At 39.8% G+C, this 27,631-nt stretch overlaps 1 protein-coding gene across 2 annotated transcripts; it reads left to right on the plus strand.

Annotated features, from left to right (window-relative positions):
• Positions 1–413: 413 nt before the first annotated feature.
• On the plus strand, positions 414–26,598 carry RNPC3 (RNA binding region (RNP1, RRM) containing 3). Of its 2 annotated transcripts, none has more exons than XM_045028631.1 (15): positions 414–757; positions 2,982–3,029; positions 7,160–7,278; positions 8,591–8,674; positions 9,470–9,581; positions 10,793–10,861; positions 12,403–12,551; positions 14,082–14,207; positions 16,759–16,895; positions 20,243–20,413; positions 20,664–20,758; positions 20,837–20,895; positions 21,637–21,769; positions 22,581–22,653; positions 25,402–26,598. In XM_045028631.1, exons 1-14 carry the CDS (start codon positions 557–559, stop codon positions 22,638–22,640), a joined length of 1,563 nt encoding a protein of 520 aa, XP_044884566.1. In that variant the 5' UTR covers positions 414–556; the 3' UTR covers positions 22,641–22,653; positions 25,402–26,598. The 2 variants fall into 2 exon arrangements, with proteins under 2 accessions (XP_044884566.1, XP_044884565.1); XM_045028630.1 differs by having other exon boundaries at positions 415–757; positions 26,355–26,598.
• The last annotated feature ends 1,033 nt before the right edge of the window (positions 26,599–27,631 follow it).

The raw sequence follows: 27,631 nt of genomic DNA on the forward strand, positions 1-27,631 counted from the left end.
CCCGTTGGAATCCATCTTGGACCACATGTGTCCAATGGGGAAAACCTCAGGAGTTAGGTTAGCTTAAGCAGGGGGCTCCCCAGGTTACATAATTTTTCACACTCTGGGCAACATAGCCCGGCTGATCTAATTTTTCAGCGCAGAGCAGCCAGCAGGCCGGGGCAGTCGGCGGAGGGCGCGGCTACCCAGGGCAACTGATAACCGTGCGGCCAAAGCTGCCCCAGAACAGCCCCGTGTGGACGCGTTCTGAAAGCGAAGTGACTTCGAACCCACTTCTACTGCGGAGCGCAGAGCACGCAGGGGGAGTCAGGGGAGCGAAGCCCCGGGATCCCTTCGGCCCCGCCCAGGCTCCACTCCGTGCCCGCCGCCCAAGGGGCCGCCCCCTTCTCAGCAGCCGAGGCGCGCGCCGGCACCGCCCGGAAGCGCACAGACTCTCGGGAGGTTTGCGTTCCCCGCCCCTCACGGCCGGAGATCTCGCGAGGGTTGTAGCTGCCGTCGCCGGGTGTCGCGGCCGGGTTCGCACGGCCTGTCTGACCTCGGTTCCCCCCCCCGCAGGATGGCGGCCCCCGGCTCTGAGGAGGACAAGGCGGCGGCGGCGGCAGGGGGCGGGCCCCCGGGCGTGGGGCGCTGGCGGCGGCGGAGCCGGACGCTGCTGGTGCGGCACCTGCCCGCCGACCTGACGGCCGCGGAGAAGGAGGATCTGCTGAGGCACTTCGGGGCCGCGTCCGTGCGGGTCCTGTCCGACCAGGGGCGGCTGGTAGGAGCGGGGGCGGCCTGGCGGGTTTCTCGCGGGAGGGTCTGAGGCGGGCGGGGCGGGGGCGTGGTTACCCCTCCCCCCTGCTCCGGTGCCGCTGTCTTTGCGGGAGGAGGCTCCACCTGTCCCCGTCCCATCGTTCCCCGGAAGCCGCGGCCCCCGGGGGCGCGGGGCGGGGCGCCTGACCCGCGAGGGGGACTGGCCTGGCCTCTCCCCTCTCCCGCCCCTTTCCTGGTCCCAGAGACGCGTTTGTTCTTGTCCGGCCGCCTCGGCACCGCTCCCTAATAATGATGTTTGAGAAGGAACCTCCCGGCTATTGGCACCTGTTTGCTGCAGAGTTAGATCTGTGTGGGGCTCCGTAGCGCAGTGGTTAGGGACCCAGGTTCCAGTCCCTGAACATGTAAGTTGGGCACCGAGCAACAGCTCCCTCGGGAGAGCAGGGGTTTGAACCTGCGTCTCCCACAGTGCAGCGGAGCACCCTAATCGCCACTTTCGCCAGGCTATTCTGGGGCATCCTCCCATCTCTCCATCCTGGACCCAACTGAAGTTTTGTTGAAACTGTTACGTTCCCATAAAACTTCAAAACATGTTGAAAAATTCCCGACTGGCTCTCACACAGAGCTTAGTTGATTTCAGTGGGCCTCCAGACAGACACAGGAGTCTGTCCACATAGAGCTTATTTCAGGATCGAGCTTTTGTTGTGACAATGATAAATGGATGACAGAAGATTTGTTTGGACCCTAAATAATACACCAAAATTATGCAATATGATTCCCATGCCCAATATTATTATGAAAGCATTCTGAAAATAACCACACAACTTTAGTTTTTATTGATGTATAGTGGGGCTAGCCTTCAGGGTCATAGGAGTAAAAACAATGTTTCCAGTTTGGGGTTGAAAGTTGTCAAACCCCATTGAATCAGGAATTTTAGAATGGCCTTTATAGTAAATAAAGGTATTTCAAACTCTAACTTAGAATTCTGTAGTGACAAAAATTATTATAATGGTGCAAGTGGACACTTCAGATCTCCCAGACATCAAAGATGTGTGGACTGTTGGTTAGAGGTGGGAAAGCCAAATTGTTTTTAAACTGCAAGATGACTTAAAAGCCTGAACTAGTGCAGTTAATAATTTATGTTGGACAGCTCCAGAATAGAGAAGCTCAATCCAGGAAGTAGTTGTGGCAATGCCCTATTAAATATTTGGTCTGTCATCTTGAAATGTGAATTTTCTTTATCATCTTCTGTTAGACCCTTAATGCTTTTTCACTATAACAGACTATAATGTTTAAACCTCCGTCTAAAATTCAGTTACTGGAACCATTTGGGAAAATAAAGTTAAGTATGTGTTTTTAGTGTTTGCAGGGTCTTTGTAAAAAGATGCAAAACAAATGCCAAAATAATAGTAAAATTTGGTTCCAGTATATACATATAAAATTATGCCAGCTAATAAAACTTTAGGCTGAAGTCTAAACTATTAATCAAATGATAGTTTGTTTCAGATTTGAAATCTGAGAACGCATTTTGGAACAAGTGGCTTGTACGTAGGAAAAAGAGGTAAATCATCCAGGCTAGAAAATAAGCAGAAAAACCTCCCAAATGTCAGAACATAGCATTAGGTGTGATGTTGCCTTTGCCACAGGAAAGGAGCGTTGGTAAGAATTGCTTTGATAAAGATGTTTCACCAGTTGGCACTGTTGACTTTGATTTTATTCACTAGAAAAGCCTGTATCATAAACTATGTCTAATACACAATTCTGATGACTTAGATATAGTATACTCACGTGAAAATCAGGGCTTGATAAACTTCCCCAACATCTGCTTGGCCACAGACTAAGCATGCTTTAATTTTACATTGGCAAATCTTCACTTCTTCCCCACAACCCTCTACCTCTTTGCAGACCTCCATTGCCTTCATGGACACAGAGCTGACTGTTTTCCTCCCTCTTGTTCCTTTTTGTGAGCCATGCATTCCCTGGTCATCCATCTCTTGCCCCAAACATACATTTAGTAGACTAAAAACCAGAAAACTTGAAACCTGCAAATAACTTAATTAACTTTGAAATTTTCATTTATAATTTACCTTTAAAATCTAATTTAAATATAATTTTTAGTGCTAAATCTTTGGTAAAAAAACTGTAGTCCAAAAGTGTGTGTATATGGCTGAGATCTCTCATACTCTGATCTAAAAAGCTGTAACCGACAAATAATTATGTTTTTTTTCCAGAAACATACAGCTTTTGCTACATTCCCCAATGAAAATTCAGCTGTAAAGGTTTGTATTGGACTTTTCATTAAATATTTTAGCAAATGTTTTTTCTAAGTTTCCAGCTAAATTTTAACATTTCCTGGATCTCCCAATATTGGAGTTTGGGAAAAAGATACAAAATAAAGTAATGCACATTGGAAAAAATAACCCCAACTATACATACAACATGATGGGGGCTAATTTAGGTACAACGAGTCAGGAAAAAGATCTTGGCGTCATCGTGGATAGTTCTCTGAAGATGTCCACGCAGTGTGCAGAGGCGGTCAAAAAAGCAAACAGGATGTTAGGAATCATTAAAAAGGGGATAGAGAATAAGACTGAGAATATATTATTGCCCTTATATAAATCCATGGTACGCCCACATCTCGAATACTGTGTACAGATGTGGTCTCCTCACCTCAAAAAAGATATTCTAGCACTAGAAAAGGTTCAGAAAAGGGCAACTAAAATGATTAGGGGTTTAGAGAGGGTCCCATACGAGGAAAGATTAAAGAGGCTAGGACTCTTCAGCTTGGAAAAGAGAAGACTAAGGGGGGACATGATAGAGGTATATGAAATCATGAGTGATGTTGAGAAAGTGGATAAGGAAAAGTTATTTACTTATTCCCATAATACAAGAACTAGGGGTCACCAAATGAAATTAATAGGCAGCAGGTTTAAAACAAATAAAAGGAAGTTCTTATTTACACAGCGCACAGTCAACTTGTGGAACTCCTTACCTGAGGAGGTTGTGAAGGCTAGGACTATAACAATGTTTAAAAGGGGACTGGATAAATTCATGGTGGCTAAGTCCATTAATGGCTATTAGCCAGGATGGGTAAGAATGGTGTCCCTAGCCTCTGTTCGTCAGAGGATGGAGATGGATGGCAGGAGAGAGATCACTTGATCATTGCCTGTTAGGTTCACTCCCTCTGGGGCACCTGGCATTGGCCACTGTCGGTAGACACATACTGGGCTAGATGGACCTTTGGTCTGACCCGGTACGGCCTTTCTTATGTTCTAAAGTAGAGTAAAATTTGTTTCAGGTATAAGTATGCTATTCATACTGCAGGTTATATCACAGGTTTGGTTATAGCAAACATAAAGTGTGTGTCCAACTACAATTGAACATTTGCTATAACGATTGCTGAAGGACTTCACAGGTGGTGATGTGTGCAGATTCAGGACCGTACCCTGAAAAAATGTTTGTCCTACTTTGATAAGAGCAGGGATGTTGTCATGTTGATAGGCACCTTGCAAACAAGATAGAGAAGTAATAATAATGTTATTTAGCACTTCTTGTTGGCAGATTTTATATTCATTCAAAAAGGAGGTAAGATTCATTATGTCCATTTACAGTTGGGAAAACTGAGGCACAGAGGGGTGAAGTGATTTGCTCAATGTCACCCAGCTGACCAGTGGAAGAGCTAGAGATAGAACCCAGGTCTTCTGCATGCAGTTTTAGGCCACACTGTGTACTATAATTTTCAAGAAAGTGATGTTGAATGTGTCAGTTGAATAGTGACTTGGCTACAAGTGGCTCTGCTGTTCTTTATCATGCCACAAATGTGAAAAAATGTTAGTTATCAACTCTAGTTGCACACCAAAATACAGGCTTGCTGACTTGCCAGAGCTTCATAAATTCACAGTTCAGGAATCTTGGTTCTAGATCATTGTTTTATATGCAATGAGATTTGAACCATGCTAACTACAACCATATTTAAACATGGCTGTTGATTCTAGGGTTCTAGCATGATTTTCTTGAGTTGTGTGGAAAGGAGTATTATGTTTGAGAACTGTTTTAGAACAGAATGGAGTATGTAGAGGCCCCCATATTTTCCTGAGTTGATATGATTAGAATCCTGTAAAGTGAGTGAGTAATTTGCAATTATTAATATTCAACTTCACTTGCCATTGTGTTGACTAGCTTGATTAAATGTCCCTGAAGTTCCTCAGTCTTCACTGGACAGTTTTTGATCCATACTTTCCCTCTCACCACATGACTATTTAGATTCTTTAATAGCCTCTTGTGAAGAAATTTCTCAGCATGTGTCTACACTGCAACTTAAGCCCAGGATTATTGGGATTTGAGTCCACTGAGCCGTGTTCGGGTGCACTGATCTTGAGTGTCTACATTGTATTTTAACCCTAGGTTAAGACTTTTATAACCCATGCTCAAACCTAGGACTTTGGCTTCCACAGTGCAGTGCACAGACCTGAGTCAAAGTAACTATATCCCAGAGTCCCTAGTGTCCCCTCTCCCCCACAAAATGTCTGCTCTAGAACCGTGGTGCACCATGGGAAAACTTTACTGCCTGCCCTGCACGCAACCAGGAAGCAGCTCGCTGTGCAAAGGGTTTGATTGGTTCGCACTACATTGCAAACTGAGAAGGTTCTCTGATAGTGTGCTTGCAGATCAGTGATCAGAAGAAAATGGGTGAATGCTGATCTGAGCTGCTACCATTTGCAAAGGGTGGGTGGCTTCCATTTTTAATAGAGTGGATTGTAGATGGTTGGGATAGAAAGGACTAAGGAAGTTGTCCCATGGAACTGTGGGATTCTTCTATCTGACTCCCAGGACCCAAGTCAATGGGGCTGTGTCTACGCTGCAAAGCAATAGGGCATGGGCCCTGCTTAAGTCAAGCTTGGACCCTCCACCCCTATGGGGTTCTGGGACCCTGTGTCTGAGCCCTTGGCAGTGTTCCCTCTAATTTTTTACATCCATGTGCAGAATTAATTTTGTTATGTGCACCAATATGAAGGTGATGTGTGGTGCACATAACAAAATTCATGTGGTGGGGGTGGGGCTGAGGGGTTTGGAGTGTGGGTGGGGGCTCAGGGTTGGGGCAGAGGGTTGGTGTGTAGCAAGAGGTGAGGGCTCTGGCTAGGGGTGCAGGCTCTGGGGTTGGTCCAGAAATGAGGGGCTCGGGGTGCAGGAGGGGGCTTAGGACTGGGGCAGAGGGTTGGGATGCAGGGGGTGCGGGCTCTGGGGTGGGCCCAGGGATGAAGGGTATGGGGTGCAAGCTGCCCCAAGGCTGCAGTGGGGAGAGAGGACCCCCCCCCTCGCTGCAGCAGCTCAGGGCTGGAGGAGAGGCACCTCTCCCCAGCTGCAGCAGTTCCTGTGGGGCGGGGCCGGGCTGGGCCGAGGGAGGGGCTCCTCTCCCCCAGCTGCAGCAAGTTCAGGGCAGGTCTATGCTGGGGCGGCGGGGAGGGCACCTCTCTGTGCCGCGGCAGGTCCGCACTGGGGTCGGCAGGGAGCGGTGCCTCTCCCAGCCGCAGTAGGTCCGTGCTGGTGGAGAGGCATCTCTCCCCGCCGCAGCCCTGGGCCCCTGCTCGGCTGTGCAGCTTAGAGGGAACTTAGGCCCTGGGTTAGTGCAATTGCAGTGTAGACACAAAGGGGGTTAGGCCTGAGTCTGGCTTCAAGCATGGGCTTATGTTGCTGTGTAGACATACATACCCTCAAAGACCTCTTGAAAGTTTACATACATGATGCCACCTGGTTTTGTTTCATTCATTGCTTTGTTGACATATTCAAAGACTTCTAATAATAGGTGAGAGATGATTTGCCTTTGGAGAAACTGTTCTGGTTAGACCCTATCATATCATATGATTTTCCAGGTGTTCTACCAGTCTATTTTTAATCATTGTTCTATTAATAAATATAGAATGTTTTAAGTTCTACATGGAGAGCAACAGATTAGCTGAATAGATTTTGGCTTTACTTTCTTATTTGAAGGATATCTGACTGTTACTAATATTGATACAGGTGTCATTTTTCCTGTACAATATCAACATTTTTCAAAAATAACTTGCTATAACCAAAGAGGCTTGATCTTTGTAAGCTAAAAATAAAATATGTAATCACTAAAACTTTGATTGTTGACAGCCTTGACTTAGCACTTCAGAAAATTAATACAAGTTAATGCATTTACTTTTCCCTTTACAAAAGCAACTTCCACGCAGGTTGGCAAGTGTTGTGGTAAGCTTTTGCCTGTTCCATTGTATCTAGTAGAAGTTTAGGTGAAAAATATCAGGAAGAAAAATTGATCCTTGAAAAATGATGAAAATATTATTCTTATTGGACTGTATTTCAATATTTCCATTTATTAACTTAACTGAATGTTAATATTCTTTGTTGCTATTGTGGTTATTTTAAGGCATTGTCAAGACTGCATCAGCTGAGACTTTTAGGTCACACTTTAGTTGTTGAATTTGCAAGGGAACAAGACAATGTTCATGTTCTTAGCCAATCTTCACTCTCAGAGAAAAATAAAAGGTATGTATGTGCATAATAGCTTGTTTCCATGTTTAGAATTTTTTATAACTTTGACCATAACAATAAGAAAAAACATTTTTAAAATGTTCACAATATCTTAATTGTCATTTATTTTCAGTCAAAAAATAAAACATGTCCATTTAAAAACATTAACATATTTTAATTCAGTTTCTACAGTAAGAACAATAATAGATCTCTAGACTAAAGGCCCAAATCCTGCCCACATTACTGACTTTAGGTCCAGTTGTGCCACCGTTATATAGAATAGTACCCTAATCCAGTGTTTCCCAAATGATTGATCTTGACTCACCAGTTACTCATGGAAAGATTGTAGATGGGTCACAGGTCTTGTGCAGAGGGCAGTCCATGAAGAAGGGGGATGGTTGGAGAGTGAGCCTGCCCTGCACTCACCCCACAGTGGTGGCTCCTGTCCCCTGAGGAAGGGCCCAGCTTCCTGCTCTGGGCATTGTGACCTGCATGACCTGGCTTGGGCCTTAGTGATTAATTCATAATATTATCGAATTACTTTTAAGATTTTGAATACAATACAAAAATGTGTAGTTATTCTTCAAAATATAAGCCTTTTTTAGCCCCATTCATTCTAAATCTGTAAGTATATAACCAATGAGTTGATAGTTTGGGTCTCATTTTATAATCTTTCATATAATACTTAATTTCCAAAAACACATTAGGGGATCAAGTAAAAGAATGAAAGACTTAAAATTTCTAAATTCATGATTTCAGGTCACAAGATTTAAAAATTCAAAATTATATCAGAATAGATCTGACTACCTGGTTGCCTGACTACTTACATTATACAGTGTATGAAAAGCTTTTGTCTGTCAAATATGTGTTTATGTAAAAGTAAAATCAACCACAGAGTAAAATAAACATTTGACTTGTACACACAAAAGAAGAGAAATTGAAATAAGGCTGAAATATTTCTCAAATCACAATTTTGTACTTTGGTATTGTACAAACCTCCAAGCATTAGGTAATATGACATTGTTTTTTTTTTCATAAGATTTGGCACTGTGGGGGCAAGGGGGTGGAAGGGGAATGATGCATTTAACTCTGGATTTCTTTGCTTTTTTTGAAGAGCTCAGGACAAGTCTTAAAGGTCTAGGCGCTATAATTACAGTACTAGCACCATCTACAAAAGTTGTAAAGGCCAGTAGACTAACCCACTGTATTTTGGAATAAATTTATGAATGTTACATGTGAAACGTGTTTCATATTCTTCTAGGCATTGTGAATCACATATTTCATTGGAGTTTTGCCCAACTTTAATTAATACTAATCTGTTTTTCAGGTCAGAACCACCAGTGGAAGAAGAGAGAGAACGGAAAGAGCCAAGCTGTCCTAAAATAGAGAATGGAATTGCTCCCAGGCATGGGTGAGTACTGATTCTTTGGCTGCTTAACTATTATATTCCTGGCATAGTATAGTTACTGTATTAGTCTGCTATCCTCTAAATACTTATTTATATTATTAACTTTACTCTAATGCTTAAAGTTTTAAGTATGGGCATAAGGGTTGGTGGAGTTGGGGCCTTAATATAGATGTGTAACCACACACAGCTTATTGGAGGTAGGGAGGGTGCACTGTAACTATTACAAACTGAGGAAAGAAAAGTCAAAGTTGTCTACAGTATGTTGTGGTTAACATATTTTAATCTTCAGGAATTGCTATACTGCATCTGACTCAAAGCCCAACTATCCTGTTTCAAATAGTAGCCAGCATCAGATGCTTCAGAGGAAGGTGTTAAGCAAACACCTGCAGAAGACAGATGATGGAGTAATCTATCTGCCCCCTTTTGTTAGGTCTTCTCTGACTACTAGAGGTCAGGATATCAGCTTAAGCCCTGAATCATGAGGCTTAATATCCTTTCCACTGGGTTTTATTTGTTTTTGTTTTGTATCATTAAGTATGATAACTCTGGACAGGAGATCAGTTCTTAAATTCAAGGTTTAGTTTTGTGCTGTACTTTTTTTGGCTGAGATGTCTGGATTTTATGCAGTGCTATATTCTATTAACCATAGTTGGCTTTGAGGATTTATTTTAAGAGGTATTTCAGAAGTTAAATATTTCTTTAATTTTACCTGTAGGGTTCAGGAAATGTAAGATTATTTGAAGTTGCTGCTGGTTTATTGATTTTTTTAAATTTTCTACAATGTTTATTTTTCCTCAGGCTAACCTTTCCTATAAACTCTTGCCTCAAATATCTGTATCCACCGCCTTCAAGTACAATCCTAGCAAATATAGCAAATGCCTTGGCAAGCGTGCCTAAATTTTATGTACAGGTAAGCGAAGAAGGAGAAAAGCAAAGGAATACAAGTCAAATACTAGTATTTTCTTTTTTTTTAAATAATATATACTATAGTAACTATCCTATAGAATAGTGCTATTACTTTAGTTCCTGTGGATAATTAAGACTTGATTTTCCAGTGCTAGGAGTTAACATTTTGCTATTAAATAAGTTGAGATAAATATAGAGAAGATTTAGTTGGCAAGAAGTGGATGTAATTTCACTAGCATTGAATACTTCACTGGATAATTTCTTTGTACTGTTTTTGACTCAGGTACCCAATACTGTAAATTGGCTCAGAGCAAACCCTTTGTGTTAATTGTACTTAGCCACTGTCAGGTGTGTCTGGCCTCCATTGCTAACTCATTAGCTACATTTTAAAAGTTTAGTCTTTATTTCTTCATAGCAGAATGTTAACTTCAAAGCTAAGCTTCATATGGAGTTAGATCTTCAGCTGGTGTAAATTGACATAGCTCTGACTTCAGTGGAGCTACACCAGTATACACCATTAGGGATCTCACCTGGGGTGCTTAGCTAATTTACAATAATAATGCTGATAGAGTACAATATAAGTGTTAAGTACTTTTTAAAAAAAACCCAAACCAATAACAGTAACTGTTTTTATTATAGTTGTACTGAGTTTTAACGTATACTTCTATTTGAAAAAAATTGCAAAAAGACACCCCCCGTAGTGGAGTGGAAATGGAAGATTGCAAATAGCTTATATGCTAGAACCTCAGAGTTATGAACACCAGAGTTACGAACTGACCAGTCAATCACACATTTCATTTGGAGCCAGAAGTACACAATCAGGCAGATGCAGAGACCAAAAAAAAAGTAAATACAGTACAGTACTGTTAGGTGTAAACTACTTTTTAAAAAAGCATCATTTTTCTTCTACATAGTAAAGTTTCAAAGCTGTATTAAGTCAATATTCAGTTGTAAACTTTTGAAAGAACAAGCATAAAGTTTTGTTCAGAGTTAGGAACAACCTCCATTCCCAAAGTGTTTGTAACTCTGAAGTTCTACTGTATTGATAACATTTCTTCATTTAAAAAACATGGCTGTTGTAAAAGTCAGTAGATTTTTACCTGTATGATTTACAATTGAGTAGAATACTAAAAAATCGTATTAAAGAGTTAGAAAGTACTGTGCCAAAGAGCTAGTTTGTTTATAAAGAGAATTGTTACCTAATTTTTATTTCAGGTGCTGCACCTTATGAATAAAATGAATCTACCCCCACCCTTTGGACCCGTTACTGCTCGACCACCCATGGTAAGAAATTTTGTATATTACATTTAATATGTGTGCCTTTTCCTAGGAGGTTCATCAGTATTTGCTGTTGATTAGACATTTGTGCAGCTGTTGGATGTGTTGGTATGGGCTCCAAACTGGTGTATGTCTATTTTCTGTCACAAGGAAAACTGAATTTTCCAACAGTATGAGATGAAAACCAATGTGTTGTCACCTTTTGGTAATATCTTTCAGAATATTTCAAAAGTAATGGAGGGCAGTAAAATGGAGATTATGGTAGTGCAAACAATATCTTGTAGCAGTTATAGGAAACATGAAAATCATTTGAATATCACATGGTTAGTCTATTGCATAACTAACACATGAAATGTTCTTTGATCTATGCATTCGTAGAGAGTTCTTATGTGATTCTGACTTCTGATATGAAAATCACATAATCACTCACTTTGGCCCTAGGATTTAATGGATTGTTATGAAGGGGAAGAGAGAGGGAGGACCTGAATCTATGGCCCCAGTTCTCCACTCTGGATACAGGGAGCTGGCTCTAGCTCCCCGTCTCCAGCAGATGTTAGAGCTTCGGCGGGCTTACTGTAAGTTATGCCATTAGCAGGATCAGACATAGGGAAGCTCAGGTCCCACAGCTTTCCCTGGCATATCACCACCTTCTCCTTTTTCAGGGATTGGGAGGGTAGTTTCTTTAGGAGGTTACATGATGCACAGTAAATTTAGCAGACCAGTGAATTTTCCCTGATATTTTTGAAACTATCCTGTGTATCTTATAGGACAGGATCAGGTGAAAATTAGTAACTGTTCAAAAGACCCAGTCTCTAAAGTGCTGAGCAGCTTCTATAGGGAACTGAATGTTTTCATTTTCATTGACTTCTGCACTTTTTGCAACGGTCTCCATGTTTGTTCATCCAAGTGGCTGTAAGCTTTACAGCAAAGTGCATTGGGAATCCTATCAGGGTGAGGTTATTTTGGCAGGAAACTGCTCAGAATATTCCTACAGTAATTTCATCTCTGTAATCAATAACTAATCCTTACTACACCTGTAGGTAAATAAGAATTATCCCTATTTTACAGAGGGAAGCAGTTTATGGCTTGTTCAAAGTCAGAGGAGATTCAGCATAATAGCTAAGATTAGAATTTGGGAGCATCTGGCTTCCCATCGTATGCTCACACCATGTTCCTTTCTAGTCTGTAAAACTAAGAATGGAAAAGCAAAACTTCTGGAGAAGATAGCTATTTTTCCTTCCTTAGTTTCTGAAGTGCTCTAATTAATCTTTTCTTTCCCCCACCCTTCACTCCCAATCTTAATTTGAAGAATTAAGTATTTTGTTACTATTTTTGAATTTGAATTGTTTGATGTAAAATTCTCATGAAACTGAATTTGCCAGGAGTGAGTAGATAGATCTCAATAAACATCTTGTTTTGAAAAGCTTTCTTTGCTATCTGCCAATTTATCACATTTGAGGCTTTTTATTTATGCAGAAGAAATTAAAACATACATTTTTCCAAAATGAGTGTTTAAAGACTTCAATTTTATATCTTTCATTGATTAGTATGAAGAATATTTACCAGCGCCTGTGCCGCCACCACCTATCCCACCACTGCCTCCGGAGGAGCCTCCTTTGCCTGAAGAAGAGGAAGATCAGGAATCTAGCAGAGAAGAATCTGAATATGAAAGTGCTGATGAGGAAGAAAAGGAGAGGTTTGTAATTATCATAACCAACCATGCTTTAAAAAAAAAAAATGCTGTTCTTGTAGGTCTCAATCCAGCCAAAATCATCCTCTGCCTCCTGGCCCACAGAAGCTCCAATTTTGTGACTGAATATCCCCAGCTATTCTAATATATAGGTGGCCTTTCCTGACATAAATTTTAAAGAAGCTTCAGTTCTTAATATTCTCCTTAAGGCTGACAGCACTCTTCTGAAAGTCAGGGCAAGGATGAATATAGTCATGTGGCTCAAAAATTAACACTACTAGTTTCCGTACACTTTTACTCTCCCAACTCTTCCAATATTCCTATTGAATAGGGTGGATCTCTTATCTGTTAGGGAAGACATACAGAAAATCTAGTCTATGCTCTGGAAGTGATGTCAGCTTTCTACCCACCTGCATGCTGAGTGTTCAGTCCCATATGTGGTGGGATGAACAGAGCTCTATACCGAATATGATGCAGGAGGTGCAACGCTCATTTGCATGTGGTCTCCTCTCATTAAGTAGCTGTGCCACTTGCTTTTGATTTTTGGATTGGCTCTTTTATTTTATGACATTTGTGGAAAACTGACTTTCTCTAGCCCTCCACCCCACTATTATCCTGCATTGAAGCTGGTGTCAAGGGGTTGCCTGACTTACAAGGCCAGAAACTGATTGTGTATTATATGCATTATGCCATGTATTATGTGGGATTAGGCCTTTAGGGCAGTCTTTAAAAATATTTCTCACTGCTAATCTGTTGCTTCCAATTTAAAAGTATCTAAAATTCCTTGAAAGATTGAAGAATTTAACTAATCCTAATTAGAACAAATACTTTTAACATTACTTTGAGCAAAGATTTCCTTTTATGAGTCGTAATATAGTAGTGAAAATTCTGTGTTTCTTGTAAATTTACCTTTTTTTTTACTTTGGTGAATTTAAGCAGATTTTATACACCCTTTTCTCATGCCCAAGTACTACTCTAATTTAATAACCCACGTTCTCCTCAATCTAAATGTTCTACAGTAACATTATTTACTGTATAATAAGTAATGTGTAGCTGCATTCTGCTAGTGCAGGGGTAGGCAACCTATGGCATGCGTGCCGAAGGCGGCACGCAAGCTGATTTTCAGTGGCACTCACACTGCCCAGGTCCTGGCCACCGGTCTGGGGGCTCTGCATTTTAATTTCATTTTAAATGAAGCTTCTTAAACATTTTAAAAACCTTATTTACTTTACATACAACAATAGTTTAGTTATATATTATAGACTCATAGAAAGAGATCTTCTAAAAACATTAACGTGTATTACTGGCACGCGAAACCTTAAATTAGAGTGAATAAATGAAGACTCAGCACACCACTTCTGAAAGGTTGACAACCCCTGTGCTAGTGTATCACAGATGTGTGGGATATAATAGAACAGTTCAATACATTTGAGTTTCAGAAGTCCTGGTCAGAAATAAGAGGCTACATTTCTAAGATGGCATCTCTAGATTAAAAACTGAACTGTTTTGAATGTCTTTATTGTGTTTCCAATTTAGAATGACTAAATTGATGGAATTAGCAGCCATTCAGCCTAAAAGACCAATATCCACAAAGCAGCGTAGTGTGAGAAAAAAGCAGAAGATAAAAGACTTGCTGAATGCTCCCACATCTGCTCCCCACAGGTATTGTATTAATATTATTTGTATTTCTGTAGTACTCATCGTGTATTGAGTATAAGGAATAATCACAAAAAAGTGCCTTGCTCAAGATTTTTTATTTTTCTACCTCAGAACCTTTAATACAGTGTGTCCTACTGCAAGATGAACTGCTGTAGGCGATCCCTTCCAATTGTTACTAAAACTTCCCTAAACAGATGGCACTTGTATCATGCTCTGAAGTCTCCAAGACTTGAGCTTTGCTTGATCTCAAGCCAGTTCCACAGCCATGGACCCTTTATTGAGACTGTTCTGGCCTCAACCATATCTGTTTGTTTCTATCAATTTGTTTTATATCAGGTTTGAAATAGATCTGAACAGAACCTTCATTTTCTCCTCTACCCATTCTGGCTAAAGGCTGGAACATGGATCTGAATAGGCTTAGGCCATCTCTAGTAGGGAAATATGAAAATACAGAAAATAATAATTTTGTTTAAATGTTTTAGCAACTCCAGTTTTATTCCACTGTGTCCCTAAAAAACAGAAGTAATATTTTGATCTGACAATCAACTGTTTAAAAATGTATTTATACAAGTATACACTTTTCCCTACACACTTGAAGAAAACTAAATGGCACATTTTTATGCTGTGTTAGAATAGCTGAGGACGCTTGTTAATATTTTTGCTTTGTGGCTCATTTAAATAATATAAGACAGTTCTGCTTTTGCAGAACTCTAACAGAAAACTGTGAAGGAAAGAAAACAATCACTTAATTTTCCCTCAGCTTTTTGAGGAAAAACTAGTCTAGACTTATTTTTGTCCTGGTGATTTAAGAAATTGGTCGTTAAAGATGAGTTGCAAAAGATTTTTTTTTTAAATCGGACTGTGCCCTTTTCTGCTTCTTTAAGATGAAAGCCTGGAAGTTTTGGAGGGTGGGTTGCGGGGGTTATTGTGGTTTAAAATATTTTTTTCTACTTAGACCAATTTAGTTGATACTAACTTTAACACCTTCTAAAATTCTATTTCAGATAAGGCACGTTGTAGTTTAGCATGTGCCAAATTGGTGCACTTAAAGCTTAGGCTGTCCCCTAGGCATTAACTTGACAGATTGCTAAAGTGCATCTTGCCCTTTCTTTACTAGAATTGTACATGTTGTTAAAGTGAATTAGCTAACGTGATCTGACATCACACCTTTAAATCCTGGTCTAGAAGTAGCCCTGGAAACATGAGGGGTGTCAAGTCTGGTCTTCCATAGTATTGCTGAAGGGCCCTTGTGGAATCTTAGAGTACAATTAACGTGCACCCATGCACTCTAATTGAAAGAATGTTGGTGCTGAATATTTAACAAAGATATCTTTTACCCAAAATGTTTACCAGTCATTGAAGCCAAATAACAATTTTATACAGTCTGCTTCTCAAATCATTTGCTTAACTTACATTCTTAGTTCTTGTTATGTCGTTATATCATTTGTTCTCACTCATAAGAGCATCTTCCAGCCAAGAGAGGACCTGTTTGCTAATATAAAAGACTCACAGACATTAAGGCTAGAAGGGACCACCATTGTCATGTAGTCTGATCTCCTGCACATTGCAGGCCACAGAACCTCACTCATCCACGCCTATAAAAGGCCCATAATCTGTGACTGAGTTACTGAAGTCTTCAAATCTTGATATAAAGACTTTGAGTTACAGAGAATCCATCTTTTACTGTAGATCAAACCAGCTAGTGCATCCAATGCTGCAGAGGAAAGCAAGCTCCCCTCTCTTCCTCCTCCCTGGGTTTCTGCCAATCTGACTTGGGGCAAAATTGCTTCCGGACCCCAAATATGGTGATCAGTTAAACCCTGAGGATGTGGTGACACGCAACAGCTGGACACTGGAGAAAGAATTTTCTGTAATCATTCAGAGCTCTCCCCACCTAGAGTCCCATCTCCAGCAGTCATGGATGGGCTATATGCCATTGTAGGCATCCTCGTTATAGCATCCCCTCTGTAAACTTATGCTAAGTCTAGAAACAATTTAGTGTCCTCCCTTCCCCCCCCCCCTCCCACTACCCACACTTCTCCCTTTGGAAGACTGTTCCAGAACTTCACGCCTTTCATGGTCAGAAACGTTCATCTAATTTTGAGCCTAAGATTGAAGCTAAGCTTTTTTTTTTTTTTTAAACTAATATCTTTTCAATCCTCCTTTGTGTAGAGACATAAAACAAGACTAATTTATTTTCCTTGGCATGCAATCTTTAAGAAAGTGTATTTAGTTGTGCCTCATATTATTCCATTTAATATTTCTCTTAAGATAATTTTCTTTTGTATGCGAGTCTACCTGTAGTATACGGTAATTTCTGGTCTTTGTTTTTGCTGTTTGCCAACTAAACATATCTCATCACTCATGAACTAAATGTAACCCACAAAAAGTTAAGTCTAAAGTTTAAAGTTGCTTTGAAAATTAGAAAACTGATCTGCTAACGGTAAACAGCATGAAATATAGTTGGAAAAGATACATATATTTTGTTTGACCATGCCTGTTCCATTGACCATTTAAACTTTAAGTGAGATTGACATATTGTTGTTTTAAACAGTAATCTGCACCCTACGCTATCACCTTCGGATGTGTTTGAGCAGCTGCAATCTGTAGGTCATAAAAAAATTAAGTTCCAAATTTCTGCAGACATTCCGGACATTCTTCAGAAAAGTTTAGAGAGAGACCAAAACAATGGTAAGAATGCTTATCCTTAAATTCTTCTGTTAAATAATTTGAAATATTTTAAGGTGCAAAGAACGGGCAAGGTAATATGTATATAACAACATCATATATGAGTTGAATATTTTTATGTTCTGTGACTTGAAGAATGATGACTCTAAATAGTGCTGGTTTATTTTAATATTTATTTAATGTGAGTTTTCTTTTAAGGAATTCAACCCTAAGGCCTGGTCTACACTTAAATTTTGGGTCGACATAGCTGCGATGCTGGAGCGTGAAGAGTTATGCTGACCTAACACCTTGTGTAAACTACCATCTGTTGGGGAGACAGTGTTCCTACAGCGATGGAAAAACCTCTTCCATCGCTGTAGACTGCGTCTATGCTATGGCATTATGGTGGCATAGTTACAGTGCCATAGCAATGCCGCTCTGCTCACCATAGTGTAGCATGTCATTCAATCAGTAAACCTGCTGCCTTAAATTTCATTTTTTTCAGGAATTTTGTCTTTTACAAGACTCTGTTCAGTTTCAATTCAGGATGGGGGTAGGATTTTATGGCTCTAAGATTGCCTCATCAACACAAGATGATGTAGTATTTTTCTCTTTTTAAAGTGAATTTTTTGTGTTAATATTTTTAACAATCTTACAAATTATGCTGAAGACTTCACCTGGGGTAAAGAGGCATTTCAAGACACTTCATGTGTGCTTCATGTGATTTCTTCAGATCTTTGAAGAAAGCAGCCTTCCTGTAGTTGTCAGTTTCTGTAATGCCTCAATGTGCACTTGGCTCATATTGTCCCACTGTCTTTATAGTGCTGGGGCATAAAGGTTTCTTACGGCGTTATTTCCCAATATTATGAAGTTCCTGTAGATATTCTTATGGAATATAAAATGAGAATTTAGCAAACCTTATAAAACAGCGTAATGCTGACAAGAGGGAAGAATGGATCTTGCTGAAAGGTGTTTTCTCCAGTAAAGTAAATGCTGGAGCATTATGTGAAGCAGATGTCTTCTGTCAAAGTAGGAATTAGGACACATTGTTCTTCATGCATCTGCAAAAGACAAATAATCATTATGTATGTACTAAAATTCCTTTCTATCTTGACTTATATTCAGAACTTAACCCCTTTTAAAACTTCAGGATTTTCTGGCTTAGGGTACGTCTACACTACGGGACTATTCCGAATTTGCATAAACCGGTTTTGTAAAACAGATTTTATAAAATCGATTGCGCGCGGCCACACTAAGCACATTAATTCGGTGGTGTGCGTCCGCGGTCCGAGGCTAGCGTCGGCTTCTGGAGCGTTGCACTGTGGGTAGCTATTCCCTAGCTATCCCATAGTTCCCGCAGCCTCCCCCGCCGCCCCTTGGAACTTCCGGGTTGAGATCCCAGTGCCTGATGGGGCAAAAATCATTGTCGCGGGTGGTTCTGGGTAAATGTCGTTAGTCACTCCTTCCTCTGGGAAAGCAACGGCAGACAAGCATTTCGCGCCTTTTTCCCCTGGATTGCCCTGGCAGATGCCATAGCATGGCAATCATGGAGCTTGTTTTGCCTTTTGTGACTGTCACTGTATGTGTACTAGATGCCGCTGACAGAGGCGATTCAGCAGTGCTACACAGAAGCATGCTTTTGCTTTTGCATGACAGCAGAGATGGTTACCAGCCATATTGCACCATCCAAACCCTTCCATAAATTGGAACTAAGATGATCATGGCTACCAGTCCTTTTGTACCATTTGCTGCTGTCATAAGTGCCCCTGGCTGCTCTTAGCCAGGGGCGCAAAAGCCAAAATTGGGAATGACTCCCTGAGTCAATCCCTCCTTTTTGGTATCTAAAAATAGAATCAGTCCTGCCTAGAATATAGGCAAGTGTACTAGATAACCACTGTATCATAGAACCAGAGAGCACAGCTGCTCTGTGTCAGATCCTGCAGAAATTATGATCTGTATGCTATTCACAGGGGGTGCTCCTGCAACAACCCCACCTGTTGATTCCGTTCTTCCCTCAGCCTTCCTGGGCTACCATACCATTGTCCCCCGCACTTGTGTGATGAAGTAATAAAGAATGCAGGAATAAGACATGGTGACTTGTTAGTGAGAAATGAGTGGAAGGCAGCCTCCAGCTGCTATGATAGTCCAGACAGGACATTAAGCAGTGTGTAGGAGAGAAGCCCAGCATCCCTCTGCTAGTCCAGGGGCAACTGAATCTTTTCTTTACACATGAAGGGTGGGGGCTGATGGAGCTCAGCCCCCTGTTGCTATGATGACGATGGTTACCAGACATATTGCACCATCCACCACCAGAAAAAATTAGGGCCAGGCGCCCTTCATCGACCTGACGGATGCTAGTCAGCATGGTTACTGCCCCATGTGCCAATAGGCTGATGACGAGGACGGTTACCAGTCCTTTTGTACCATCAGCCACCCATGGCAGGGGGGGAGTGATGATGTTGGTGTTGACGGCTGCAGCATCGTGTCTATCTGCAGCATTCAGTAAAGATAGGGTGACATGTAAAAGAGTCAGAGGATTGTTTTCCCTTTTGCTTCTGGGGGTGTGTGTGGGGGGTGAGTAGATTGCCAAGCTATGCCCTGACCCACCGCGGACACTGTGTTTGTCCCTAGAAGCATTTGGAGCTCAGCCAAGAATGCAAATACTTTTCGGAGGCTGCAGGAACTGTGGGATAGCTTGAGTCCTCCAGTCCATGAGCGTCCATTTGATTCTTTGGCTTTCCGTTACGCTTGTCACGCTGCAGTGCGCTGAGTCCCTGCTATGGCGTCTGTCTGGAGATTTTTAAAAAAGGATTCTGAATTTCATCTTCTGTAACGGAGCGCTGATAGAACGGATTTGCCTGCCCTTACAGCGATCACATCCGCATGGTCCGTGCTGGAGTTCTTTTTTTATTTTGATTTCGGACTGCATCGCCACCCGTGCTGATCGGAGCTCCACGCTGGGCAAACGGGAAATATTCAAAAGTTCGCGGGGCTTTTCCTGTCTACCTGACCACTGCATCCGAGTTCAGATTGCGGTCCAGAGCGGTCACTGGTGCACTGTGGGATAGCTCCCGGAGGCCAATGCCGTCGATCAGCGTCCACACTAACCCTAATCCGATATGTTAATACCGATACTAGCGTTACTCCTCTCGTTAGGGAGGAGTACAGAAACCGGTTTAAAGAGCCATTAAAATCGATATAAGGTGCCTCCTAGTGTGGACGGTTGTGGCGTTAAATCGGTTTTACGCTCCTAAAACCAGTTTAAACGCCTAGTGTAGACCAGGCCTTACAGTCCATCCCTTTCCCCCCTTCTTTTGGAATGTGAATCAACTCTTACAAACATTGAGTACAATGTTGTATTCAACTTTCAGATCTTTATGCAACTTCAGAAGAAATAACTAATGCAGGATTTGGAAAGATCTTCCCAGCTCCTAGCTCTAATGATAAAGAGGACACAGAAGAAGAAGATGATGATGATGATGAAATACCATCAGAATTTGTTTCTAGAAGGGAATTGGAAAAAGGCAGACTTTCTAGAGGAGGTATTTTCTCTAGTTTAGATTCTATTTTAACATATACAAATCAATATTTTAAAATTACTGAAATTTTGTTTTAAATTAAGTTACATTACTATTACATAGTCTATAATTTACTATTTATGTTGTAAGATATTTGTTTTTGTTAGTGTATAATTTTTTTAAATGAGGTTTTAAAAAGCAGTGAAATGCAGATTTATTAAGTCATATAACATGCATATTGATTATTTTTCCCCATCTTTCTGTTGTGGTCAAGAAATGGAAAAACTTTCCATTTTCAAAAACTATGAGCCAGGTGATCCAAACTGCAGGATTTATGTGAAGAATTTGTCAAAACAAGTTCAAGAAAAGGTGAGTAAGGATTTATGAAAATGTTCTGTTGTTTTTCTTTGTTTGCTGTCTTTCCTTACACAACCATTTTAATTTCAGGATCTCAAGTTTATTTTTGGAAGATATGTTGACTTTCAATCAGAAACTGAACGAATTATGTAAGTTATTCCAATTATTGGTAAAAATTAAACTGCACTAACTTTTACAGCAATAGTGAAAACTACAGTTGAAGTTGCAGTCATTTTGAGCCCCTTTTGACTGCTTCTAATTTTGGGGGGAGAAAATCATTTTGGCCTGAAAATGTTAATTGTTAGGGGAGAGTAGAAAATTTTTGTATACAGTTATTAAGTATTTAATCTGGAAGTGGTGTACCTATTAACAGAATATTTTTTGACACCTACCGCATAACAGTGGGGAAGGACTGGATGGTTTCTTTTAATGCAACATTTATAATTTACTTGGTGTGCACACAACTGCCACCTACTGAGTGGAGTGGTACATTTGGGTCTAAAGACCCTGCACTGTGCCTTTAGAACACAGAGCCGAATCCCAGTTCCTGATGTCGCTGGACTGGCCAAAGTGTACAGCATTGTAATGATTGAAGTCCTAGGTGCTTATGCATCTGTTAAATGTTTGGTTGTGTATGTGGTATTTGTTGCAGTAGTACAGCAACTTGCTGTCCTGCCTTCTAATGATGATTTTTGACAAGTGGCTAGTAAGTTTGCCTGGAAAAATACATCACTGTCTAATGACAACCCTGCCTGTACCAGAATATAGGCATCACTGCCACTTCCATTCGCTCCTCAACTTGCAGTATGTGAAATTTATTCCTATTGTAAACTGTGGTGGAGATGGGGTAAAATTTAAACCTTTCATCCGTTTCCCAATTTTATTTCCAGGTTTGACATACGTTTGATGAAAGAAGGTCGCATGAAAGGACAGGCTTTCATTGGCCTTCCTAATGAAAAATCAGCTACCAAAGCCTTAAAAGAAGTAAATGGATATGTTTTGTTTGAAAAGCCCATGGTAGTTGTATCCTTTTCTGAACATTTTCATTTTAGTGCCTTTAAATTTAGGTCAGTTCCTGAGATTCTTGCTTCCTGTTCTTGTAAACTCACTCTCTTTCATAAATGACTATAGAAAAGAATAGGTATTTCTTATTAAAATTACAGACAATGTAATAATCACTTAATTCACATTTGCTTCAATGATCATTTAAAACTTTATGGGTTAGACTTTCATTCTGAGACAGAAGAATAAATGTGTATGTATGACTTTAAGATTTAAAATAAAATCACTTATGTCTTTGTCCTGCAAACACTTATGCATATTCTACGTCCCTCACATAAGTAGTCCCATTGACTAAAGTTACGCAAGTGTGTAAGTGTTTGCAGAATCAGAGGCATTATTGTGGAAGATTCTGACTCACTCTTAAACTCTCCTTACGGATCAACAAGTTGTTCCTTCCCAAAGTTTGTATTCAAGTTAAAAAAAAAATCATGTGATGTAACAAGTTTAAATTCAGAGGTGTTTTTTTAGTTAATATATGCCAATTAAATCATGGATCACACAGAAAATAATCTACTTTTTAACTACAAATAAGTGCTGTGATGTTGAAATAGTTCCATCTGATTTGAAGAAAGGGTAAGTGTAGCTTCATGTGACTGGAGTAAGAGAGAAAGTTGGATTGAGTACATGTATGTTACGTATATATTCCAAACATTCATTCTTCAAAGTTTTGTTTACCTTCTAGTGAAATTATTATTTCTCTAGTAAATGATTCTGGTTTCCTGCTAACAATTGTCACTTATATTTGGCCTTGTAGTCCTTAACAAAACCTTAGCAATTTGCACGATCCGCTAGACCAAAACAGGATTCCAAAGAAGAGAAAAGAAAAAGATAGAACAATGCTAAAGGTAAGTAGATTTAGTGAGAAAGGAAAGAGAACGTTCAGACTTTTAAAAAAAAACAAAACAGAAACCAGTCCATTATTTGAGCACATGGGGGGGAAGGGGGAAGTCTACGAAGGAAATGTATCAGGAAGCCAGTGTGCAAGGAGGCTGTCAGTTTTGACCTGTGTTAACGTTTCACTTCTCCCTTTTAGAATCAGAGTCTACATCCCAGTCCTCAATTGTAGCAATGATGTGTGTTGACATTCAATCCTCAAACCATTGACCCTAAAGTTAACTTTAAGGGATTGTGGCACATAGGAGAGAGTAGGATACTGCCAGTCTAACACCTCAGGATCATACTCCAGCAGGGCTATCGGCCCCAGAAGTAATTACTGCTTCATTGCTATAACCCCATAAATAGTACTTCAGTTTCCTTGCTGCATCTCCCAATGAGTCTTTGCTTTGGTGACCCTGTGTTTAGTCAGTGGGATCTGTGCATCATTGCAGGTCCCTTTAAGCCTTGTTTGTCTAGGAAATAGCATGGTGTTAGAAAATGTTTTAGCTAATGTGATGTTAAACAAGATTTTCCCTTTTTGTGGACATGGATAGTTGTGATTAAAAAATGTGTTTGCTGCTTGTAAGATATCTGTCCACACTGCCAACAAAAGCATATTTAACATCGTGTTAGTTTGAAAACATGTTCCTATTTCCTAGTATAGATGAGGTCTTAATTTGAGCTTATCTGAGAAAATGCCTCCAAAAAGTTCTTATGTTTAAATTTTTTGTCTATTGGTCATTGTTAGTTGAAATGAAGTTAATTTCAAAGTTGCTGTTTCTGATGGAAAAATAACAGCACATTTTCTTAAAATTGTTTTGAGATGCTCAGCATTGCTGTCGCTAATTAAGTATTTATTAAAATAGACATTTTTCTTGTAGATGTGTCCACTGGAGGCCATGCTATCTAACCTATATATTGCTTTTAGCGGTATTTCTAATGTTTTTTAATTGTTGGTAAGATTCCCTCTGAAACTTCTGTCTTGTGCAATATTGAGGTGGTGTGTAGTCTACTTTTGAATAAGCTTTGGTTCCATTTGGCAAAGTTAGCAGTTTGATTTTTATCAAATTAAAAACAAATGCTGTTCACAAGTATTTTCTTACATTGGTTGAAGACATTCTAGGCTTCCCAGTTTGTTCCTTGTAAAAAAAGAAGTCACCTAGTCTAGTTTCTGACTACACTAACTACTAGTTTCAATTGGCATTGAAGTTATATAAACAGAAACGACTAGACCTTCATTTGATCACTAATCATGTTTTTAACAGTCAATTCAGAGTTACTATTTTGGAGTCAGCTGTCATACTTGCCTGGCCTTTATTTACAATGTAAAAGGATTAGATTTGCAGATAGCAAATTAAAAGTCTCTAATAAACTGAGTTAGTCAAAACACCTTCATTTAAACCCATCCTTTTGTATCTTAAATATCATGGAATACGTAACACCGTTGTGTGTACAATTGGTCACTACAGAACTCAGGCAAAGTGGCGCAGTGGAGGGCTAAGTTCGTTTAACTTTGAATTACTTTGCTTTTGCTAAAGAATAACAAACATGAACCCTAATTTTATTTGAATATATTTTCTTCTGTGGTTGCCAAGAGCCAAAATGACTTAATGTACACTAGCTTTTGATGCAAAATAGTGGTTTCTATGGTATGAAATCTGAAGATTCAGGTTTATAAGTAAATTTTGTAAATCAAGTAAAATAAAAATACTGTAAAATGTGAATTGTATACCCAGCAAATGTAAATTGATACACTCATACTACTTAAGTGTCACTTTATATGGCACTTTATTAGTGTCAAATTATTTATTAAACAGTGAAAATAGCTAAATTTAATGGACAGTAATTATTCTAAGTATTGCTACTTTCTCCTTTATGAAGATACTATAATACAGTGGTTCTCAAAGCCGGTCCGCCGCTTGTTCAGGGAAAGCCCCTGGCGGGCCGAGCCGGTTTGTTTACTTGCCGCGTCCGCAGGTTCGGCTGATCATGGTGCCCACTCTAGGCCAGTGGGGGCTGCGGTAAGCGGCGCGGGCCGAGGGATATGCTGGCCGCCCTTCCCGCAGCCCCCATTGGCCTGGAACGGCAAACCGCAGCCAAACCTGCGGATGCGGCAGGTAAATAAACCGGTCCGGCCTGCCACGGGCTTTCTCTGAGCAAGCGGCGGACCGGCTTTGAGAACCACTGCTGTAATGCACGTGCTTTCCCAGAAGATGAAAAATATATAGTTTTGACTTTTCATTGGCTGGAATTCCCTTTCCCTTCGCTAACTAATATTTTCGTGAACGGTTGGGTGCCCAGTTCTGATATAAATAAAATGCCAGCTATATGAGAGAGCAGTGAAGAAGCTAATGTCGCAAAGGTTACTGGCTTCAGGGAGAAAAGTAGCTTAAAAGACTGCATTGGATGGAAGCATAATTTAAAAAAATAAAAAAATGGAGCTGATGGAAAAACAGAACCTTATATAAAATGCAGACCACTGACTGAATGGGACAGTAAATGCTGGGATTTTCCTAATAGTTCCTCAATTTGTTAAGAGTCTCACTTGCTTATGGGAGTGTAGTCATCATTAGTGAGAGCTCGTGTGCACCAATTTGCAGATAAGGGATCAAAACAGCTATATTTTATCGAACAATCTCGTAATAGGTAATAAAGTTGTATAAATGCAATACTGAGAATCAAGTAAAATTAAACCACATTCTGCTGTTCTTCTTTAGAAACATTCCTGCGTAAATACTGCAGTAATACTGTCATGCAGAGTGTATCCTTTCTTGTTGTATCCTTTTTTTGTGCAATGTTTTCCATAGCACTCAAATACCTCCAAGTTCTCTTTTAGTGTAGGTGCGGGGAGGAATTTATACTCTTTTTACAATTTTGTAAATCTCTGTTCAAATAAGTAAGATACTTTAAAATTATAAAGGGGACTTTTTCAGGGAGGAAGTTAGTGAATCAGGTCACTTACTTAGAGGGACACCATGAATGTTTCTAGTCTCAAAATGTGACCTTTCCTCCCTGTTCCTTCTCTAAATCCATATAATTCTTTATTTTATGGGCCAGATCCTGAACTGGTGTAAATTGGCCTTGTTCCATTGACTTCAGTGGAGCGATGCTGCCTTATATCAGCTAATGTTCCTTTTTTAAAAAAATAGCAACACCACACTGTGTGTTAGAATGTTTCAGTTTTGATGGGGTGGTTATAAGCAGAAAACAATCCTTGATGTTGTCTTTTTAAGTAATACATTCATTTAATGACAGCTTGTGTCCCAGTTTATGGGACGCAACCTGCACTTAGTTTCTCTCGTAACTTTTTCCTTTTTTTAGAATAGAGAACAGAAAATCTAGCAATGTCTCATAATGAAGTAATGAAGACTGAAGCTAAACTTTATTCATTGCTACCTTTGTTTCCCACTTTCTGGTAGTGTTTTACGGCTACTAATCTATAATTTTCTTGTGGGGGTTGTATTACAGCATTCTGTGATTAACCTTACTTTTTTTTAACTTTATAAACTAATACATGCTGTATGTAGTAAGCCAAATTTAGCTGGCTCAGACATGATTTACTAATTTTCTATATCTTAAGATTTTTCAACTTTCCAGTTAAGCTTCTGACAACTGAACACAGTAATTTTCCAGTCATTTATACTTTTAACATGCCTTTATAATGTTCCAGGTTCCTTTTGTGTTCCATCTCTTTCAAGTGTTACCAAGCCACAGGAAGATGCAATGTGATCAACAGGACTATTGAACAGTGCGTAGTAGCATTTCAAATGTTTTTAAAACAAGACTTAATTCTCTTCATTCTTAAAGGTTCCAAATGCTTTTAAACACATTGTAGCCTATCACAAGACAGATATATGAAAAATGTATATTAGTCCGCTTGTTAAATCTCTAATAAATTATTCCTTTTCCCTTCACTTTGTGTTATACTTACTCTTTTTTTTGGTGATGAGGTGTTTACCTCTTACAGAAACACAATACTGAATTAGTTTACATGTTTATGCCTCAGAGCTTTAATGTCAGAAGACACATTCCTAGGCTCCAGGGTGAATGATATTTTCTTCCTGCCTTGAGGATATTGATGTGCTCTCTGAAAGTAAAAATGGGGATAAGAATCAGTTTTAGTGAATCAGGAATTCTTGTTTTGCCTTGGAAACAGTACTGAACTAATGCCTTGCTATTGTGTTGGGGGCACAGTACCAGCAGAGAGAGTTGTTGTTTTTTTTCATTCAAATGAACATGAGTTGCTGCTGGTCGTTCATTCTTGGATTGAGAATTACACTAGTATGACCAATGTCAATAAAGTAGGGACCATATCTGCAAAAATATATTAATAGTATCAAGTTCAAAGAGGCCCCAGTCCTGATTGAGGCCTCTGGACATTACCATAAGATAAATACCAAACAATTATAATTTTAAACACTGCTAAGCCAAGGGAACAATGTAGGCTAGCATTCTTACTCGATTATTGAAGCAGCAGTGCTATAAATCAATGCTTTTCGACTATCTGAAAGTACAAGATACTAATTTTCAGAACTATAGGAAAGACAAGCAGTTTTATATATTCTAAAATCATGTGGGAAAGACTATGTAAAGGTGCTTAATTGGCAGTGAAATACAAATATTTTGAGGAGCAATAAACCTTACCATCAAATCCAGATCTAGTACTTTGTAAGGCAGGTGGAAGGGGTTATAGACTCCTCGTCCCCACTCCAGTCGCAACAAGGGAAAGAAAGATCACTCTTAGTACTTACTCATTACTATTTAACTAAACCTATGCAATACGTCTACATTCTTTCTTCAGTGAAACCTGGTTTTATTATCATTTAAAACGCTTTCATATGAGTTCTTGAGTTTAAGAAACCCTACTTGTTATATTTTTTAATGCCTATATTATAGAGGTGTGTATGTGGGGAGGTTAGGATGACTTGCATCAAAACTTTTAACAAA

This window comes from Mauremys mutica, chromosome 8 (genome assembly GCF_020497125.1).
Source record: "Mauremys mutica isolate MM-2020 ecotype Southern chromosome 8, ASM2049712v1, whole genome shotgun sequence".
NCBI lineage: Eukaryota > Metazoa > Chordata > Testudines > Geoemydidae > Mauremys > Mauremys mutica.